The sequence below is a fragment of the Electrophorus electricus genome, chromosome 14 (assembly GCF_041902795.1).
Source record: "Electrophorus electricus isolate QZ-2024a chromosome 14, ASM4190279v1, whole genome shotgun sequence".
Lineage (NCBI taxonomy): Eukaryota > Metazoa > Chordata > Actinopteri > Gymnotiformes > Gymnotidae > Electrophorus > Electrophorus electricus.
This window is the reverse complement of record NC_137510.1, coordinates 5,094,862-5,114,203: the sequence shown is the minus strand read 5'-3', so window position 1 is coordinate 5,114,203 and position 19,342 is coordinate 5,094,862. Positions and strand designations below refer to the sequence as shown.

Here is a 19,342-nt window from a genome sequence, read left to right as displayed (position 1 = left end):
TCCAGAGAGAGAGAGAGAGAGAGAGTCATGGTGAGGAAGGATGAAAAAAATAGTAGAAATAAGGGAAGAGGGAGTGATGGAGTGCAGATTGCGACAGAAGGAGGAGGAACAAGTTAGGGAGGTATGGATGGAAAGAGAAGAGAGAGAGAACACAAAGTGATGGTCTGAGAAGTGGAGGGGGTCGACTGCAATGACCGATGTTGTGGTGGTCTGTGTGAAAATCAGGAATGCCAAGCAAACAGGCACACTCACACTAACAAAGACAATAACGAACGGCAGGTGTGACACGACCAATTAACAATGTAGGGGCGTGGTGATCAAAAAACACAGGGAGGAGTGTAGGAGGAGGGGGCCGTCCCCTGACAGGAAGACTGTTTTAAAGAGGACTTAGAGGCAGTGTGAACAGGTGTGTTGTTAAAACTTGAAGGGCAAAGTCTACATTGCTTCCTGACTACATATCATTCCAGGTAAAGATGTATGTGTTTTCTTTTACAGGCTTGCCCTAAAAGAAAGCAGGAGAGTTTTCTTCTTACTGATTTTATTGTTGTGCTGCAGAATAATGAGGACCATGTTTGTGGTGCTGGCTCTTGCCCTGCTGGTGATGGGTGGTGAGTGGTCCAATTCAGCTTTTAGGGAATACCTGTTTCACATGATTAGTATTGTATACAACATTGATTGCTCCTTATTGCTCCCCATTACCTGACTTGCAGGTTCTGCCCTACAATGTAACAACTGTGTACCCTTGATCCCTGGTGGCAAATGTCCAGACACCATTGAAACATGTGGATCTGCTAAAGATACCTGTGTCACTTTTAATCTGGCCAACATACGTAAGTCTCATCCAGCTTCTCATTGAATTACTTAACCAAGTTTGTCAAATCTGGAACATATTGAGCCTAGTGTTGGCACCCACACCACACAGACATGAGGAGGAGGGTGCTGTGCTGTGACACTGTTCTTTGTCTGGTTTTGTCTCCATAGTTGTCTACAAGAAATGCATCAAAATGTCTGACTGCCTTCTGCTTCAGGGCCTTCCTCTGGTCAATGTTGTATGCTGTCAGACAGACCTCTGCAATTAGTGACTCATGCTTGGAAGTAACATTCAGGGAAAAATAAAGATCTACTCATGATTCCAATGTCTGACTATTGCCTTTGATCTGCTTTCATTATTCAAAATGAGAATGTCCATTAGGAACTGGTTAGCTCCTACTGAGAAACCTGTATTTTGTGATTGCTACAAAGCAAAGTTTGTGAACAAACGGATTTGGCTTGCCAAAGCTCATTGTAACAGGAAACTCCTTCATGGTCGACTACATGTAGGCAAGGGGCAACAATACATGGTAGTAAAATAAAGGTGCTTATTTGAGACTGGGTTTTGGTAGTGTTCCCAGTTGGAGCCACTGGGTGGCGCATGATTTGTTTCGCACATTGCTTCTGTGGTTTCATTTAGTTTTATTTTCTGAAGGAGAGTCGTGCTGACTTTGACGTTGTGAAGGATTCGCATGAATTATTAGACAACATTAACATCCAGCAATGTCTTGCACAGATTAGATATGTCATTTGTTTGGTGGGAAATAATTCTTTTGTCTGTTGTTGTGATCCCTTAACCAAGTTGCTAATTTAACTAGCTAAGCTGCCTATGGGTTTTGAGGTATCGGCTGCGTTCATGTACTGGATTCACTCCCTCAAAAGGGCTGTTTTTGTAATTTGGGGAAAATTTGTATAATGGTTGGAATTTGTCCCTTTTTTGGTGAATTTTAGTTTGATGTGCGCTGTCTAGTGCAAGTAAATTGGTACATGAAGGGGATAATACTGCCTGTAACTTTGATCAGCGACACTAAGAAATGGAGCTGTTTTGATTCCTGATTTATTTCTGGAAGCAACCGTTAACTGTCGCAAGCCAGAGAGAGAAGTTGACCAATAGCAACAGCGCCACCAGCTGTTGCAGCACAATTCTGCGTTCCCTGGTGGCCTTTATTCCATCTAACACAATGCAGGGCCTCCGAAAGAAAGAGAAAGGGTTACACTGACATTTTACTTAAGGGTGATGCAGTCAAACTTTCATGTACGATAAAGTTTGCAGAAAAGGTGGGTTATGGGCCCACCTGTAGGCTCTGGTCTAAGCGAGGAGTTGGGAACATGAACTAGTACACCCACACAGATCGTTTCTGTATATGCATTTCATGGGACACTGGATGTATAATACAATAACACTAGAAAGTACAGCAACCACAGTCATGTTTGTTGTGCTATTTAGGAAAGCTTAAGCAGGGAAGGGATATATTAATAACATAAAACATAAGGGGAGTACAGAGATTCTGTGTCCTTTCAGATTGACCTGTTCTATACTTGTCACGAGACCAGAATGTGAGCTGCTTCTCAAGTGGGTCATTCTGTGGTCCAGTACAAGAGTTACCATTTTTCCAAATTCACAGGTGAACCTGTGAGTGGCTCCCTTTGAGAAAAGGTCACCCAGTCTCTTTGCTGCTGCAAATAAATTCTCAGTAGAGTTTATATGGCCTGGGCCCTCTATATCCAGCGTAGCCATCATGCACTCTACTAAGGTGGTCGTTGAAACCCTGTCACTAATGTTAGTTCCATCTACTTTTATTCTTGTCCAATGTCTCTGAAGACCTGAATCCTTCAATTCAGGTGACTGAATAGAAGTTCCAGAAAGTGAAACAACCTCCAGTCTGAAAAACTGGCTCTTGAGAAGGATCTTCTGGATGATATGGTGGAACAGGATATGTTTGTCTCTAAACGCATTAATGAAGGATCTGAAGACTGTATATTCATGATGGGATTTTTGAGCACAGATGCAATTAGACCATATACAAGCTGTTCGTCTCCTGAACCACTGTACTCGGAAAGAGGCTTAGTGAAAAACACCTTAAGATGGCTCATCAAACTACTGCAAATGCTACATGCAGTGGACCAAAAACTCACTTCAGAGACATCAGCATTTGATTTGATACTTATCTGTGTGTTAAGGTGAAAATGCTTCCGAATTCCATCAGTGACAGAACCCAACAGATGATATGCCATTGTTAAACATTCAGAGGGGGTTTGTCCACTGTCTTGCAACAAATTGGAACCTGACTTTCTGGTGTCATCAAGCAGTGAATGCTAATTTGATATGGGGTATGTCAAAAAACTATATTTGTAAAATAAACCAATTCAGTTAAGTTCATTTGTTATGTATTTCATTAGCCATCACAAGGGGGCATTGGTAGCTCAGTGGTTACAGTACTTGACTAGTAATTAGAAGGTTGGCAGTTCAAGTATGACCGTTGTCACTGTTGGGCCCCTAAATAGGCCCTTTAATTTTCACTTATTCAAGTTGTGTTCATTCAGAATTGTAAGGTTTCTTAGATAAAAACATCAGCTAAATGCCATAAACGTAAATCAGACATCTTCAATAACAAGCCCACTTTTACAGAAGTTCTATACAGCATCTGAAGAAGGAACACTGTAGCTGAAGTGAATTATTATTTAATTTAATTCAAATATGTCTGTTCTGTGCCTTTGGTGGAGACACAGGTTGCATTAGTTAGCATTTAAGTAAACTATAGTACTCTAAGGTACTAGTAAATTAGGGCTTGGTGTTGAAGGAATTTATATCTTATATGATTGTTTCATTTCAGTTTGTTTCCTATCCTGTTTTATATTACCTTGAATATATTTAAACCTAAGAATTGTGTTAAATGCTTCTGTAGTTTTTTCTCTGTGACTGTTTTCTGTGCCATCGTGCCGTGTGCACAACGTGCCTCTGTGAAGGTATGCCCAAAAGTCATGAAGTGGCAACACTCTCCCCTCTCTCTCATCTTTCTTCCTTCTTGTGTAGTTAGACAGTAGACTGATGTCTACATTCACACCCTCATGCTGAAAAACATTTGAAGATATTACACTACTGCAAACAAACAGAGAATCCGAAGAGCAATACAGTCGAATTTGTACCGTCATCCGGACGGCACACCGACATCTCTTTGGTAATGCCATTATTCTGAACCAATAGAAATATTGGCTGGAATTGGAAAAGAGGTCAGTATAAGACGTATCCTTTCGTAGATTGAGAAAATCTATGCTTTCTCTTTAGTTTTCTTAAGCTTCAGAAGTTCATTACATGCTCTAAATTTTATTAACCAAAGGTGGATGAAAACACATTGATATTTTTGAAATTTTTAAACGAATTACAAACACATTTTATACTAAAAACAAATGCGTTAATAAAATATATTTGTAAAAATGTTAATCTATATAACTGATACATTTAATTTAATTACAACAAAAATATGTTAAGAACTTCTGAAAACTTCGCCTTACCATATATTAAATGTGACATTGGAGAAGCATGAGTGAATTGTAAGTGAGGGAAATAACTTTTAATTTAAAAAACAAATGAAGAAAAGCGCTAGAATCACACAGCAGAGTGAAGGCATCAGCAAAAAAGTGTCTCACACCATCAATGTGAAGCACTGAACGTGGGCTCCTGTGGGGTTTATATATGTAGTGTGAAATGAGAAACAAGGGTGAATAATAATCTGCAAAACTGGACATTAAAAATGGACTGAATCAAGAGGCTTCTTTGGCCACTGACTATTGAAAGCTGGCTTTCCAGTGATATTTAATTTGATGTTCAAGCAGAAATACTTGGTTGAAAAGATGAGCCTCTCCCCAAAAACAAATTGAAAAGCCAACTAGTGACTGAATGCATAAAGTCAATGAATCCATAGAACAATATCACTCTGAGTGCACTATTCATGCAATGATAAGATATTAATTCAGATACATCTGGAGACGTGCATGTTGGAGGGTGGAAAAGAAAGAAATCATTGGGTGTCATCGGCATAGCAGTGGTAGGAGAGGCCATGAGAAGATAATGCATCAGCTACAGAAGGAGTAAACAAAGAGAATAGAAAAGGGGCTAATACTGAGCCCTGTGGAAACACCAGTGGAGAGTCTACATGGTTTGAATGTGGATCTTCTCCATGTTACCTGATAGGACCGTCCCTCCAGATAGGACTGAAACCATTTCCATGCAGAGCCAGTCACACCAAGGCTGGAGAGAACAGAGAGGAGAATGTGTGTCAAAGGCCTCCGAAAGGTCCAGAAAAATCAAGACATATTACAGTTTGACTGCTTTAGCAGCATGAAGTTTCTACCTCAATGCTATGAAGGCAGTTTCTGTTAAATGTGCCGGTTCGTAGCCAGACTGATTGCGAAGAGTTGTTGATGATGAAAGAGATGAAAGGAAGCAAATCTCTTGAGATTGTCTGGAACATAAGGGAGGGAACGGGATCCAGAGAACATGGAGTCGGATTTCTGAAAGTCAGGAGTTGATGAATTTGGACTGAGGAGAGAGGAGAAAAAGAAGTCAGAGCACTGGATGTAGGGGAATGAAGACTGCTCAGGAACAGAGGAAAAGGACCGGCGGATTGCTGCAACCTTCTCCTCAAAGAATCTGATGAAATCCTCAGGATTAAGAGATGAGGAAGGAGGAGGTGCGGGAGGTATAAGGAAAGAAGAAAAATAGTGAAAAGCTTGCGTGGATCAGATGCTGATGGTTCAAATTTTTGTCTGTACTAGGATGACTTTGCAGATGTTACTTCTAGTGAGAACTTGGAAAGAAGAGACTGGTATAAGATGAGGTCTGATTTTAGGACTTTTCCTCCACCGCCCCTCTACAGTCCTTAGCGCTCTCCTGTGGCATCGGAGTGTTTCTGTTAGCCAGGGGGCAGGTGGGGAAGATCTTGCAGGTCGAGAAGAGAGAAGTCACAGAAGATTCATTGATGAGGAGAGTGTAGAAATGACAGTATTTGAACTGTATCCAGAGAGAGAGAGAGAGAGAGTCATGGTGAGGAAGGATGAAAAAAATAGTAGAAATAAGGGAAGAGGGAGTGATGGAGTGCAGATTGCGACAGAAGGAGGAGGAACAAGTTGGGGAGGTATGGCTGGAAAGAGAAGAGAGAGAGAACACAAAGTGATGGTCTGAGAGGTGGAGGGGGTCGACTGCAATGACCGATGTTGTGGTGGTCTGTGTGAAAATCAGGAATACCAAGCAAACAGGCACACTCACACTAACAAGGACAATAACGAACGGCAGGTGTGACACGACCAATTAACAATGTAGGGGCGTGGTGATCAAAAAACACAGGGAGGAGTGTAGGAGGAGGGGGCCGTCCCATGACAGGAAGACTGTTTTAAAGAGGACTTAGAGGCAGTGTGAACAGGTGCGTTGTTAAAACTTGAAGGGCAAAGTCTACATTGCTTCCTGACTACATAACATTCCAGGTAAAGATGTATGTGTTTTCTTTTACAGGCTTGCCCTAAAAGAAAGCAGGAGAGTTTTCTTCTTACTGATTTTATTGTTGTGCTGCAGAATAATGAGGACCATGTTTGTGGTGCTGGCTCTTGCCCTGCTGGTGATGGGTGGTGAGTGGTCCAATTCAGCTTTTAGGGAATACCTGTTTCACATGATTAGTATTGTATACAACATTGATTGCTCCTTATTGCTCCCCATTACCTGACTTGCAGGTTCTGCCCTACAATGTAACCACTGTGTACCCTTGATCCCTGGTGGCAAATGTCCAGACACCATTGAAACATGTGGATCTGCTAAAGATACCTGTGTCACTTTTAATCTGGCCAACATACGTAAGTCTCATCCAGCTTCTCATTGAATTACTTAACCAAGTTTGTCAAATCTGGAACATATTGAGCCTAGTGTTGGCACCCACACCACACAGACATGAGGAGGAGGGTGCTGTGCTGTGACACTGTTCTTTGTCTGGTTTTGTCTCCATAGTTGTCTACAAGAAATGCATCAAAATGTCTGACTGCCTTCTGCTTCAGGGCCTTCCTCTGGTCAATGTTGTATGCTGTCAGACAGACCTCTGCAATTAGTGACTCATGCTTGGAAGTAACATTCAGGGAAAAATAAAGATCTACTCATGATTCCAATGTCTGACTATTGCCTTTGATCTGCTTTCATTATTCAAAATGAGAATGTCCATTAGGAACTGGTTAGCTCCTACTGAGAAACCTGTATTTTGTGATTGCTACAAAGCAAAGTTTGTGAACAAACGGATTTGGCTTGCCAAAGCTCATTGTAACAGGAAACTCCTTCATGGTCGACTACATGTAGGCAAGGGGCAACAATACATGGTAGTAAAATAAAGGTGCTTATTTGAGACTGGGTTTTGGTAGTGTTCCCAGTTGGAGCCACTGGGTGGCGCATGATTTGTTTCGCACATTGCTTCTGTGGTTTCATTTAGTTTTATTTTCTGAAGGAGAGTCGTGCTGACTTTGACGTTGTGAAGGATTCGCATGAATTATTAGACAACATTAACATCCAGCAATGTCTTGCACAGATTAGATATGTCATTTGTTTGGTGGGAAATAATTCTTTTGTCTGTTGTTGTGATCCCTTAACCAAGTTGCTAATTTAACTAGCTAAGCTGCCTATGGGTTTTGAGGTATCGGCTGCGTTCATGTACTGGATTCACTCCCTCAAAAGGGCTGTTTTTGTAATTTGGGGAAAATTTGTATAATGGTTGGAATTTGTCCCTTTTTTGGTGAATTTTAGTTTGATGTGCGCTGTCTAGTGCAAGTAAATTGGTACATGAAGGGGATAATACTGCCTGTAACTTTGATCAGCGACACTAAGAAATGGAGCTGTTTTGATTCCTGATTTATTTCTGGAAGCAACCGTTAACTGTCGCAAGCCAGAGAGAGAAGTTGACCAATAGCAACAGCGCCACCAGCTGTTGCAGCACAATTCTGCGTTCCCTGGTGGCCTTTATTCCATCTAACACAATGCAGGGCCTCCGAAAGAAAGAGAAAGGGTTACACTGACATTTTACTTAAGGGTGATGCAGTCAAACTTTCATGTACGATAAAGTTTGCAGAAAAGGTGGGTTATGGGCCCACCTGTAGGCTCTGGTCTAAGCGAGGAGTTGGGAACATGAACTAGTACACCCACACAGATCGTTTCTGTATATGCATTTCATGGGACACTGGATGTATAATACAATAACACTAGAAAGTACAGCAACCACAGTCATGTTTGTTGTGCTATTTAGGAAAGCTTAAGCAGGGAAGGGATATATTAATAACATAAAACATAAGGGGAGTACAGAGATTCTGTGTCCTTTCAGATTGACCTGTTCTATACTTGTCACGAGACCAGAATGTGAGCTGCTTCTCAAGTGGGTCATTCTGTGGTCCAGTACAAGAGTTACCATTTTTCCAAATTCACAGGTGAACCTGTGAGTGGCTCCCTTTGAGAAAAGGTCACCCAGTCTCTTTGCTGCTGCAAATAAATTCTCAGTAGAGTTTATATGGCCTGGGCCCTCTATATCCAGCGTAGCCATCATGCACTCTACTAAGGTGGTCGTTGAAACCCTGTCACTAATGTTAGTTCCATCTACTTTTATTCTTGTCCAATGTCTCTGAAGACCTGAATCCTTCAATTCAGGTGACTGAATAGAAGTTCCAGAAAGTGAAACAACCTCCAGTCTGAAAAACTGGCTCTTGAGAAGGATCTTCTGGATGATATGGTGGAACAGGATATGTTTGTCTCTAAACGCATTAATGAAGGATCTGAAGACTGTATATTCATGATGGGATTTTTGAGCACAGATGCAATTAGACCATATACAAGCTGTTCGTCTCCTGAACCACTGTACTCGGAAAGAGGCTTAGTGAAAAACACCTTAAGATGGCTCATCAAACTACTGCAAATGCTACATGCAGTGGACCAAAAACTCACTTCAGAGACATCAGCATTTGATTTGATACTTATCTGTGTGTTAAGGTGAAAATGCTTCCGAATTCCATCAGTGACAGAACCCAACAGATGATATGCCATTGTTAAACATTCAGAGGGGGTTTGTCCACTGTCTTGCAACAAATTGGAACCTGACTTTCTGGTGTCATCAAGCAGTGAATGCTAATTTGATATGGGGTATGTCAAAAAACTATATTTGTAAAATAAACCAATTCAGTTAAGTTCATTTGTTATGTATTTCATTAGCCATCACAAGGGGGCATAGGTAGCTCAGTGGTTACAGTACTTGACTAGTAATTAGAAGGTTGGCAGTTCAAGTATGACCGTTGTCACTGTTGGGCCCCTAAATAGGCCCTTTAATTTTCACTTATTCAAGTTGTGTTCATTCAGAATTGTAAGGTTTCTTAGATAAAAACATCAGCTAAATGCCATAAACGTAAATCAGACATCTTCAATAACAAGCCCACTTTTACAGAAGTTCTATACAGCATCTGAAGAAGGAACACTGTAGCTGAAGTGAATTATTATTTAATTTAATTCAAATATGTCTGTTCTGTGCCTTTGGTGGAGACACAGGTTGCATTAGTTAGCATTTAAGTAAACTATAGTACTCTAAGGTACTAGTAAATTAGGGCTTGGTGTTGAAGGAATTTATATCTTATATGATTGTTTCATTTCAGTTTGTTTCCTATCCTGTTTTATATTACCTTGAATATATTTAAACCTAAGAATTGTGTTAAATGCTTCTGTAGTTTTTTCTCTGTGACTGTTTTCTGTGCCATCGTGCCGTGTGCACAACGTGCCTCTGTGAAGGTATGCCCAAAAGTCATGAAGTGGCAACACTCTCCCCTCTCTCTCATCTTTCTTCCTTCTTGTGTAGTTAGACAGTAGACTGATGTCTACATTCACACCCTCATGCTGAAAAACATTTGAAGATATTACACTACTGCAAACAAACAGAGAATCCGAAGAGCAATACAGTCGAATTTGTACCGTCATCCGGACGGCACACCGACATCTCTTTGGTAATGCCATTATTCTGAACCAATAGAAATATTGGCTGGAATTGGAAAAGAGGTCAGTATAAGACGTATCCTTTCGTAGATTGAGAAAATCTATGCTTTCTCTTTAGTTTTCTTAAGCTTCAGAAGTTCATTACATGCTCTAAATTTTATTAACCAAAGGTGGACGAAAACACATTGATATTTTTGAAATTTTTAAACGAATTACAAACACATTTTATACTAAAAACAAATGCGTTAATAAAATATATTTGTAAAAATGTTAATCTATATAACTGATACATTTAATTTAATTACAACAAAAATATGTTAAGAACTTCTGAAAACTTCGCCTTACCATATATTAAATGTGACATTGGAGAAGCATGAGTGAATTGTAAGTGAGGGAAATAACTTTTAATTTAAAAAACAAATGAAGAAAAGCGCTAGAATCACACAGATGAGTGAAGGCATCAGCAAAAAAGTGTCTCACACCATCAATGTGAAGCACTGAACGTGGGCTCCTGTGGGGTTTATATATGTAGTGTGAAATGAGAAACAAGGGTGAATAATAATCTGCAAAACTGGACATTAAAAATGGACTGAATCAAAAGGCTTCTTTGGCCACTGACTATTGAAAGCTGGCTTTCCAGTGATATTTAATTTGATGTTCAAGCAGAAATACTTGGTTGAAAAGATGAGCCTCTCCCCAAAAACAAATTGAAAAGCCAACTAGTGACTGAATGCATAAAGTCAATGAATCCATAGAACAATATCACTCTGAGTGCACTATTCATGCAATGATAAGATATTAATTCAGATACATCTGGAGACGTGCATGTTGGAGGGTGGAAAAGAAAGAAATCATTGGGTGTCATCGGCATAGCAGTGGTAGGAGAGGCCATGAGAAGATAATGCATCAGCTACAGAAGGAGTAAACAAAGAGAATAGAAAAGGGGCTAATACTGAGCCCTGTGGAAACACCAGTGGAGAGTCTACATGGTTTGAATGTGGATCTTCTCCATGTTACCTGATAGGACCGTCCCTCCAGATAGGACTGAAACCATTTCCATGCAGAGCCAGTCACACCAAGGCTGGAGAGAACAGAGAGGAGAATGTGTGTCAAAGGCCTCCGAAAGGTCCAGAAAAATCAAGACATATTACAGTTTGACTGCTTTAGCAGCATGAAGTTTCTACCTCAATGCTATGAAGGCAGTTTCTGTTAAATGTGCCGGTTCGTAGCCAGACTGATTGCGAAGAGTTGTTGATGATGAAAGAGATGAAAGGAAGCAAATCTCTTGAGATTGTCTGGAACATAAGGGAGGGAACGGGATCCAGAGAACATGGAGTCGGATTTCTGAAAGTCAGGAGTTGATGAATTTGGACTGAGGAGAGAGGAGAAAAAGAAGTCAGAGCACTGGATGTAGGGGAATGAAGACTGCTCAGGAACAGAGGAAAAGGACCGGCGGATTGCTGCAACCTTCTCCTCAAAGAATCTGATGAAATCCTCAGGATTAAGAGATGAGGAAGGAGGAGGTGCGGGAGGTATAAGGAAAGAAGAAAAATAGTGAAAAGCTTGCGTGGATCAGATGCTGATGGTTCAAATTTTTGTCTGTACTAGGATGACTTTGCAGATGTTACTTCTAGTGAGAACTTGGAAAGAAGAGACTGGTATAAGATGAGGTCTGATTTTAGGACTTTTCCTCCACCGCCCCTCTACAGTCCTTAGCGCTCTCCTGTGGCATCGGAGTGTTTCTGTTAGCCAGGGGGCAGGTGGGGAAGATCTTGCAGGTCGAGAAGAGAGAAGTCACAGAAGATTCATTGATGAGGAGAGTGTAGAAATGACAGTATTTGAACTGTATCCAGAGAGAGAGAGAGAGAGAGTCATGGTGAGGAAGGATGAAAAAAATAGTAGAAATAAGGGAAGAGGGAGTGATGGAGTGCAGATTGCGACAGAAGGAGGAGGAACAAGTTGGGGAGGTATGGCTGGAAAGAGAAGAGAGAGAGAACACAAAGTGATGGTCTGAGAGGTGGAGGGGGTCGACTGCAATGACCGATGTTGTGGTGGTCTGTGTGAAAATCAGGAATACCAAGCAAACAGGCACACTCACACTAACAAGGACAATAACGAACGGCAGGTGTGACACGACCAATTAACAATGTAGGGGCGTGGTGATCAAAAAACACAGGGAGGAGTGTAGGAGGAGGGGGCCGTCCCATGACAGGAAGACTGTTTTAAAGAGGACTTAGAGGCAGTGTGAACAGGTGCGTTGTTAAAACTTGAAGGGCAAAGTCTACATTGCTTCCTGACTACATAACATTCCAGGTAAAGATGTATGTGTTTTCTTTTACAGGCTTGCCCTAAAAGAAAGCAGGAGAGTTTTCTTCTTACTGATTTTATTGTTGTGCTGCAGAATAATGAGGACCATGTTTGTGGTGCTGGCTCTTGCCCTGCTGGTGATGGGTGGTGAGTGGTCCAATTCAGCTTTTAGGGAATACCTGTTTCACATGATTAGTATTGTATACAACATTGATTGCTCCTTATTGCTCCCCATTACCTGACTTGCAGGTTCTGCCCTACAATGTAACCACTGTGTACCCTTGATCCCTGGTGGCAAATGTCCAGACACCATTGAAACATGTGGATCTGCTAAAGATACCTGTGTCACTTTTAATCTGGCCAACATACGTAAGTCTCATCCAGCTTCTCATTGAATTACTTAACCAAGTTTGTCAAATCTGGAACATATTGAGCCTAGTGTTGGCACCCACACCACACAGACATGAGGAGGAGGGTGCTGTGCTGTGACACTGTTCTTTGTCTGGTTTTGTCTCCATAGTTGTCTACAAGAAATGCATCAAAATGTCTGACTGCCTTCTGCTTCAGGGCCTTCCTCTGGTCAATGTTGTATGCTGTCAGACAGACCTCTGCAATTAGTGACTCATGCTTGGAAGTAACATTCAGGGAAAAATAAAGATCTACTCATGATTCCAATGTCTGACTATTGCCTTTGATCTGCTTTCATTATTCAAAATGAGAATGTCCATTAGGAACTGGTTAGCTCCTACTGAGAAACCTGTATTTTGTGATTGCTACAAAGCAAAGTTTGTGAACAAACGGATTTGGCTTGCCAAAGCTCATTGTAACAGGAAACTCCTTCATGGTCGACTACATGTAGGCAAGGGGCAACAATACATGGTAGTAAAATAAAGGTGCTTATTTGAGACTGGGTTTTGGTAGTGTTCCCAGTTGGAGCCACTGGGTGGCGCATGATTTGTTTCGCACATTGCTTCTGTGGTTTCATTTAGTTTTATTTTCTGAAGGAGAGTCGTGCTGACTTTGACGTTGTGAAGGATTCGCATGAATTATTAGACAACATTAACATCCAGCAATGTCTTGCACAGATTAGATATGTCATTTGTTTGGTGGGAAATAATTCTTTTGTCTGTTGTTGTGATCCCTTAACCAAGTTGCTAATTTAACTAGCTAAGCTGCCTATGGGTTTTGAGGTATCGGCTGCGTTCATGTACTGGATTCACTCCCTCAAAAGGGCTGTTTTTGTAATTTGGGGAAAATTTGTATAATGGTTGGAATTTGTCCCTTTTTTGGTGAATTTTAGTTTGATGTGCGCTGTCTAGTGCAAGTAAATTGGTACATGAAGGGGATAATACTGCCTGTAACTTTGATCAGCGACACTAAGAAATGGAGCTGTTTTGATTCCTGATTTATTTCTGGAAGCAACCGTTAACTGTCGCAAGCCAGAGAGAGAAGTTGACCAATAGCAACAGCGCCACCAGCTGTTGCAGCACAATTCTGCGTTCCCTGGTGGCCTTTATTCCATCTAACACAATGCAGGGCCTCCGAAAGAAAGAGAAAGGGTTACACTGACATTTTACTTAAGGGTGATGCAGTCAAACTTTCATGTACGATAAAGTTTGCAGAAAAGGTGGGTTATGGGCCCACCTGTAGGCTCTGGTCTAAGCGAGGAGTTGGGAACATGAACTAGTACACCCACACAGATCGTTTCTGTATATGCATTTCATGGGACACTGGATGTATAATACAATAACACTAGAAAGTACAGCAACCACAGTCATGTTTGTTGTGCTATTTAGGAAAGCTTAAGCAGGGAAGGGATATATTAATAACATAAAACATAAGGGGAGTACAGAGATTCTGTGTCCTTTCAGATTGACCTGTTCTATACTTGTCACGAGACCAGAATGTGAGCTGCTTCTCAAGTGGGTCATTCTGTGGTCCAGTACAAGAGTTACCATTTTTCCAAATTCACAGGTGAACCTGTGAGTGGCTCCCTTTGAGAAAAGGTCACCCAGTCTCTTTGCTGCTGCAAATAAATTCTCAGTAGAGTTTATATGGCCTGGGCCCTCTATATCCAGCGTAGCCATCATGCACTCTACTAAGGTGGTCGTTGAAACCCTGTCACTAATGTTAGTTCCATCTACTTTTATTCTTGTCCAATGTCTCTGAAGACCTGAATCCTTCAATTCAGGTGACTGAATAGAAGTTCCAGAAAGTGAAACAACCTCCAGTCTGAAAAACTGGCTCTTGAGAAGGATCTTCTGGATGATATGGTGGAACAGGATATGTTTGTCTCTAAACGCATTAATGAAGGATCTGAAGACTGTATATTCATGATGGGATTTTTGAGCACAGATGCAATTAGACCATATACAAGCTGTTCGTCTCCTGAACCACTGTACTCGGAAAGAGGCTTAGTGAAAAACACCTTAAGATGGCTCATCAAACTACTGCAAATGCTACATGCAGTGGACCAAAAACTCACTTCAGAGACATCAGCATTTGATTTGATACTTATCTGTGTGTTAAGGTGAAAATGCTTCCGAATTCCATCAGTGACAGAACCCAACAGATGATATGCCATTGTTAAACATTCAGAGGGGGTTTGTCCACTGTCTTGCAACAAATTGGAACCTGACTTTCTGGTGTCATCAAGCAGTGAATGCTAATTTGATATGGGGTATGTCAAAAAACTATATTTGTAAAATAAACCAATTCAGTTAAGTTCATTTGTTATGTATTTCATTAGCCATCACAAGGGGGCATTGGTAGCTCAGTGGTTACAGTACTTGACTAGTAATTAGAAGGTTGGCAGTTCAAGTATGACCGTTGTCACTGTTGGGCCCCTAAATAGGCCCTTTAATTTTCACTTATTCAAGTTGTGTTCATTCAGAATTGTAAGGTTTCTTAGATAAAAACATCAGCTAAATGCCATAAACGTAAATCAGACATCTTCAATAACAAGCCCACTTTTACAGAAGTTCTATACAGCATCTGAAGAAGGAACACTGTAGCTGAAGTGAATTATTATTTAATTTAATTCAAATATGTCTGTTCTGTGCCTTTGGTGGAGACACAGGTTGCATTAGTTAGCATTTAAGTAAACTATAGTACTCTAAGGTACTAGTAAATTAGGGCTTGGTGTTGACGGAATTTATATCTTATATGATTGTTTCATTTCAGTTTGTTTCCTATCCTGTTTTATATTACCTTGAATATATTTAAACCTAAGAATTGTGTTAAATGCTTCTGTAGTTTTTTCTCTGTGACTGTTTTCTGTGCCATCGTGCCGTGTGCACAACGTGCCTCTGTGAAGGTATGCCCAAAAGTCATGAAGTGGCAACACTCTCCCCTCTCTCTCATCTTTCTTCCTTCTTGTGTAGTTAGACAGTAGACTGATGTCTACATTCACACCCTCATGCTGAAAAACATTTGAAGATATTACACTACTGCAAACAAACAGAGAATCCGAAGAGCAATACAGTCGAATTTGTACCGTCATCCGGACGGCACACCGACATCTCTTTGGTAATGCCATTATTCTGAACCAATAGAAATATTGGCTGGAATTGGAAAAGAGGTCAGTATAAGACGTATCCTTTCGTAGATTGAGAAAATCTATGCTTTCTCTTTAGTTTTCTTAAGCTTCAGAAGTTCATTACATGCTCTAAATTTTATTAACCAAAGGTGGACGAAAACACATTGATATTTTTGAAATTTTTAAACGAATTACAAACACATTTTATACTAAAAACAAATGCGTTAATAAAATATATTTGTAAAAATGTTAATCTATATAACTGATACATTTAATTTAATTACAACAAAAATATGTTAAGAACTTCTGAAAACTTCCCCTTACCATATATTAAATGTGACATTGGAGAAGCATGAGTGAATTGTAAGAGGGAAATAACTTTTAATTTAAAAAAAAAATGAAGAAAAGCGCTAGAATCACACAGCAGAGTGAAGGCATCAGCAAAAAAGTGTCTCACACCATCAATGTGAAGCACTGAACGTGGGCTCCTGTGGGGTTTATATATGTAGTGTGAAATGAGAAACAAGGGTGAATAATAATCTGCAAAACTGGACATTAAAAATGGACTGAATCAAGAGGCTTCTTTGGCCACTGACTATTGAAAGCTGGCTTTCCAGTGATATTTAATTTGATGTTCAAGCAGAAATACTTGGTTGAAAAGATGAGCCTCTCCCCAAAAACAAATTGAAAAGCCAACTAGTGACTGAATGCATAAAGTCAATGAATCCATAGAACAATATCACTCTGAGTGCACTATTCATGCAATGATAAGATATTAATTCAGATACATCTGGAGACGTGCATGTTGGAGGGTGGAAAAGAAAGAAATCATTGGGTGTCATCGGCATAGCAGTGGTAGGAGAGGCCATGAGAAGATAATGCATCAGCTACAGAAGGAGTAAACAAAGAGAATAGAAAAGGGGCTAATACTGAGCCCTGTGGAAACACCAGTGGAGAGTCTACATGGTTTGAATGTGGATCTTCTCCATGTTACCTGATAGGACCGTCCCTCCAGATAGGACTGAAACCATTTCCATGCAGAGCCAGTCACACCAAGGCTGGAGAGAACAGAGAGGAGAATGTGTGTCAAAGGCCTCCGAAAGGTCCAGAAAAATCAAGACATATTACAGTTTGACTGCTTTAGCAGCATGAAGTTTCTACCTCAATGCTATGAAGGCAGTTTCTGTTAAATGTGCCGGTTCGTAGCCAGACTGATTGCGAAGAGTTGTTGATGATGAAAGAGATGAAAGGAAGCAAATCGCTTGAGATTGTCTGGAACATAAGGGAGGGAACGGGATCCAGAGAACATGGAGTCGGATTTCTGAAAGTCAGGAGTTGATGAATTTGGACTGAGGAGAGAGGAGAAAAAGAAGTCAGAGCACTGGATGTAGGGGAATGAAGACTGCTCAGGAACAGAGGAAAAGGACCGGCGGATTGCTGCAACCTTCTCCTCAAAGAATCTGATGAAATCCTCAGGATTAAGAGATGAGGAAGGAGGAGGTGCGGGAGGTATAAGGAAAGAAGAAAAATAGTGAAAAGCTTGCGTGGATCAGATGCTGATGGTTCAAATTTTTGTCTGTACTAGGATGACTTTGCAGATGTTACTTCTAGTGAGAACTTGGAAAGAAGAGACTGGTATAAGATGAGGTCTGATTTTAGGACTTTTCCTCCACCGCCCCTCTACAGTCCTTAGCGCTCTCCTGTGGCATCGGAGTGTTTCTGTTAGCCAGGGGGCAGGTGGGGAAGATCTTGCAGGTCGAGAAGAGAGAAGTCACAGAAGATTCATTGATGAGGAGAGTGTAGAAATGACAGTATTTGAACTGTATCCAGAGAGAGAGAGAGAGAGTCATGGTGAGGAAGGATGAAAAAAATAGTAGAAATAAGGGAAGAGGGAGTGATGGAGTGCAGATTGCGACAGAAGGAGGAGGAACAAGTTGGGGAGGTATGGATGGAAAGAGAAGAGAGAGAGAACACAAAGTGATGGTCTGAGAGGTGGAGGGGGTCGACTGCAATGACCGATGTTGTGGTGGTCTGTGTGAAAATCAGGTCCGGAACATTGCCTGCTCTGTGAGTCGGAGGACACTGGTTGAGGGTGATGTCAAATGACATCAACAGTGGAAAGATGCATAAGGAATGTAGACTGTCTGATGGACTTTGTGTAATTTTCACCTACTTTGTACTCTGAATTATGCTTTTAATAATCAAAAACTTTGTTTTTAATTTAGTTATAATGGTTTCCGTTATTCACTTGATATGGTTCAAGAGTTTGCCTTGTTCCACATTGCATATGACAGACTGCTGGTTTAATTATTTGGTCATCTCGCTGACAAATGTTTCCAAAGCAACTAACATTTATGTCTGAGTACAGCTTTGAGCAATTGAGGTTAAGGGCTTTGCTCAGGGGCCCAACATTGGCAACCTTCTGATTACTAGTCAAATACCTGAACCACTAAGCTACCACTGCCCCACACAAAGAATGATACAAAACTAGCTGACAAAACACAATAAACTATTCAACACAATTGAGTGGCACAAACACAGGAAACACTTTGAAGTGTGTTAAACACAGGGATGTAACAAAGAATAAAAATAATAGAATAAAAAGCAAACAGGCACACACACACTAACAAGGACAATAACGAACGGCAGGTGTGACACGACCAATTAACAATGTAGGGGCGTGGTGATCAAAAAACACAGGGAGGAGTGTAGGAGGAGGGGGCCGTCCCATGACAGGAAGACTGTTTTAAAGAGGACTTAGAGGCAGTGTGAACAGGTGCGTTGTTAAAACTTGAAGGGCAAAGTCTACATTGCTTCCTGACTACATAACGTTCCAGGTAAAGATGTATGTGGTTTTTTTTACAGGCTTGCCCTAAAAGAAAGCAGGAGAGTTTTCTTCTTACTGATTTTATTGTTGTGCTGCAGAATAATGAGGACCATGTTTGTGGTGCTGGCTCTTGCCCTGCTGGTGATGGGTGGTGAGTGGTCCAATTCAGCTTTTAGGGAATACCTGTTTCACATGATTAGTATTGTATACAACATTGATTGCTCCTTATTGCTCCCCATTACCTGACTTGCAGGTTCTGCCCTACAATGTAACCACTGTGTACCCTTGATCCCTGGTGGCAAATGTCCAGACACCATTGAAACATGTGGATCTGCTAAAGATACCTGTGTCACTTTTAATCTGGCCAACATACGTAAGTCTCATCCAGCTTCTCATTGAATTACTTAACCAAGTTTGTCAAATCTGGAACATATTGAGCCTAGTGTTGGCACCCACACCACACAGACATGAGGAGGAGGGTGCTGTGCTGTGACACTGTTCTTTGTCTGGTTTTGTCTCCATAGTTGTCTACAAGAAATGCATCAAAATGTCTGACTGCCTTCTGCTTCAGGGCCTTCCTCTGGTCAATGTTGTATGCTGTCAGACAGACCTCTGCAATTAGTGACTCATGCTTGGAAGTAACATTCAGGGAAAAATAAAGATCTACTCATGATTCCAATGTCTGACTATTGCCTTTGATCTGCTTTCATTATTCAAAATGAGAATGTCCATTAGGAACTGGTTAGCTCCTACTGAGAAACCTGTATTTTGTGATTGCTACAAAGCAAAGTTTGTGAACAAACGGATTTGGCTTGCCAAAGCTCATTGTAACAGGAAACTCCTTCATGGTCGACTACATGTAGGCAAG

The 19,342-nt window shown here is 40.9% G+C and overlaps 1 protein-coding gene and 3 long non-coding RNA genes across 4 annotated transcripts; all 4 read left to right on the top strand.

The window, feature by feature from the left end:
- Window positions 1–419: 419 nt before the first annotated feature.
- LOC145651177 (CD59 glycoprotein-like) lies at window positions 420–1,136 on the top strand. Its single transcript, XM_081696526.1, has 4 exons — window positions 420–467; window positions 556–608; window positions 711–830; window positions 982–1,136. Exons 2-4 carry the CDS (start codon window positions 560–562, stop codon window positions 1,077–1,079), a joined length of 267 nt encoding a protein of 88 aa, XP_081552652.1. The 5' UTR covers window positions 420–467; window positions 556–559; the 3' UTR covers window positions 1,080–1,136.
- Window positions 1,137–6,231: 5,095 nt separating this feature from the next.
- Window positions 6,232–6,960, top strand: LOC118242157 (uncharacterized). Its single transcript, XR_004776600.2, has 4 exons — window positions 6,232–6,291; window positions 6,380–6,432; window positions 6,535–6,654; window positions 6,806–6,960. It is a non-coding gene; the product is annotated as an uncharacterized LOC118242157 (long non-coding RNA).
- A 5,095-nt stretch (window positions 6,961–12,055) lies between these two features.
- Window positions 12,056–12,784, top strand: LOC145651180 (uncharacterized). The gene is made up of 4 exons (XR_014116956.1): window positions 12,056–12,115; window positions 12,204–12,256; window positions 12,359–12,478; window positions 12,630–12,784. It is a non-coding gene; the product is annotated as an uncharacterized LOC145651180 (long non-coding RNA).
- A 5,647-nt stretch (window positions 12,785–18,431) lies between these two features.
- Window positions 18,432–19,153, top strand: LOC145651182 (uncharacterized). Its single transcript, XR_014116960.1, has 4 exons — window positions 18,432–18,484; window positions 18,573–18,625; window positions 18,728–18,847; window positions 18,999–19,153. It is a non-coding gene; the product is annotated as an uncharacterized LOC145651182 (long non-coding RNA).
- Window positions 19,154–19,342: the final 189 nt, after the last annotated feature.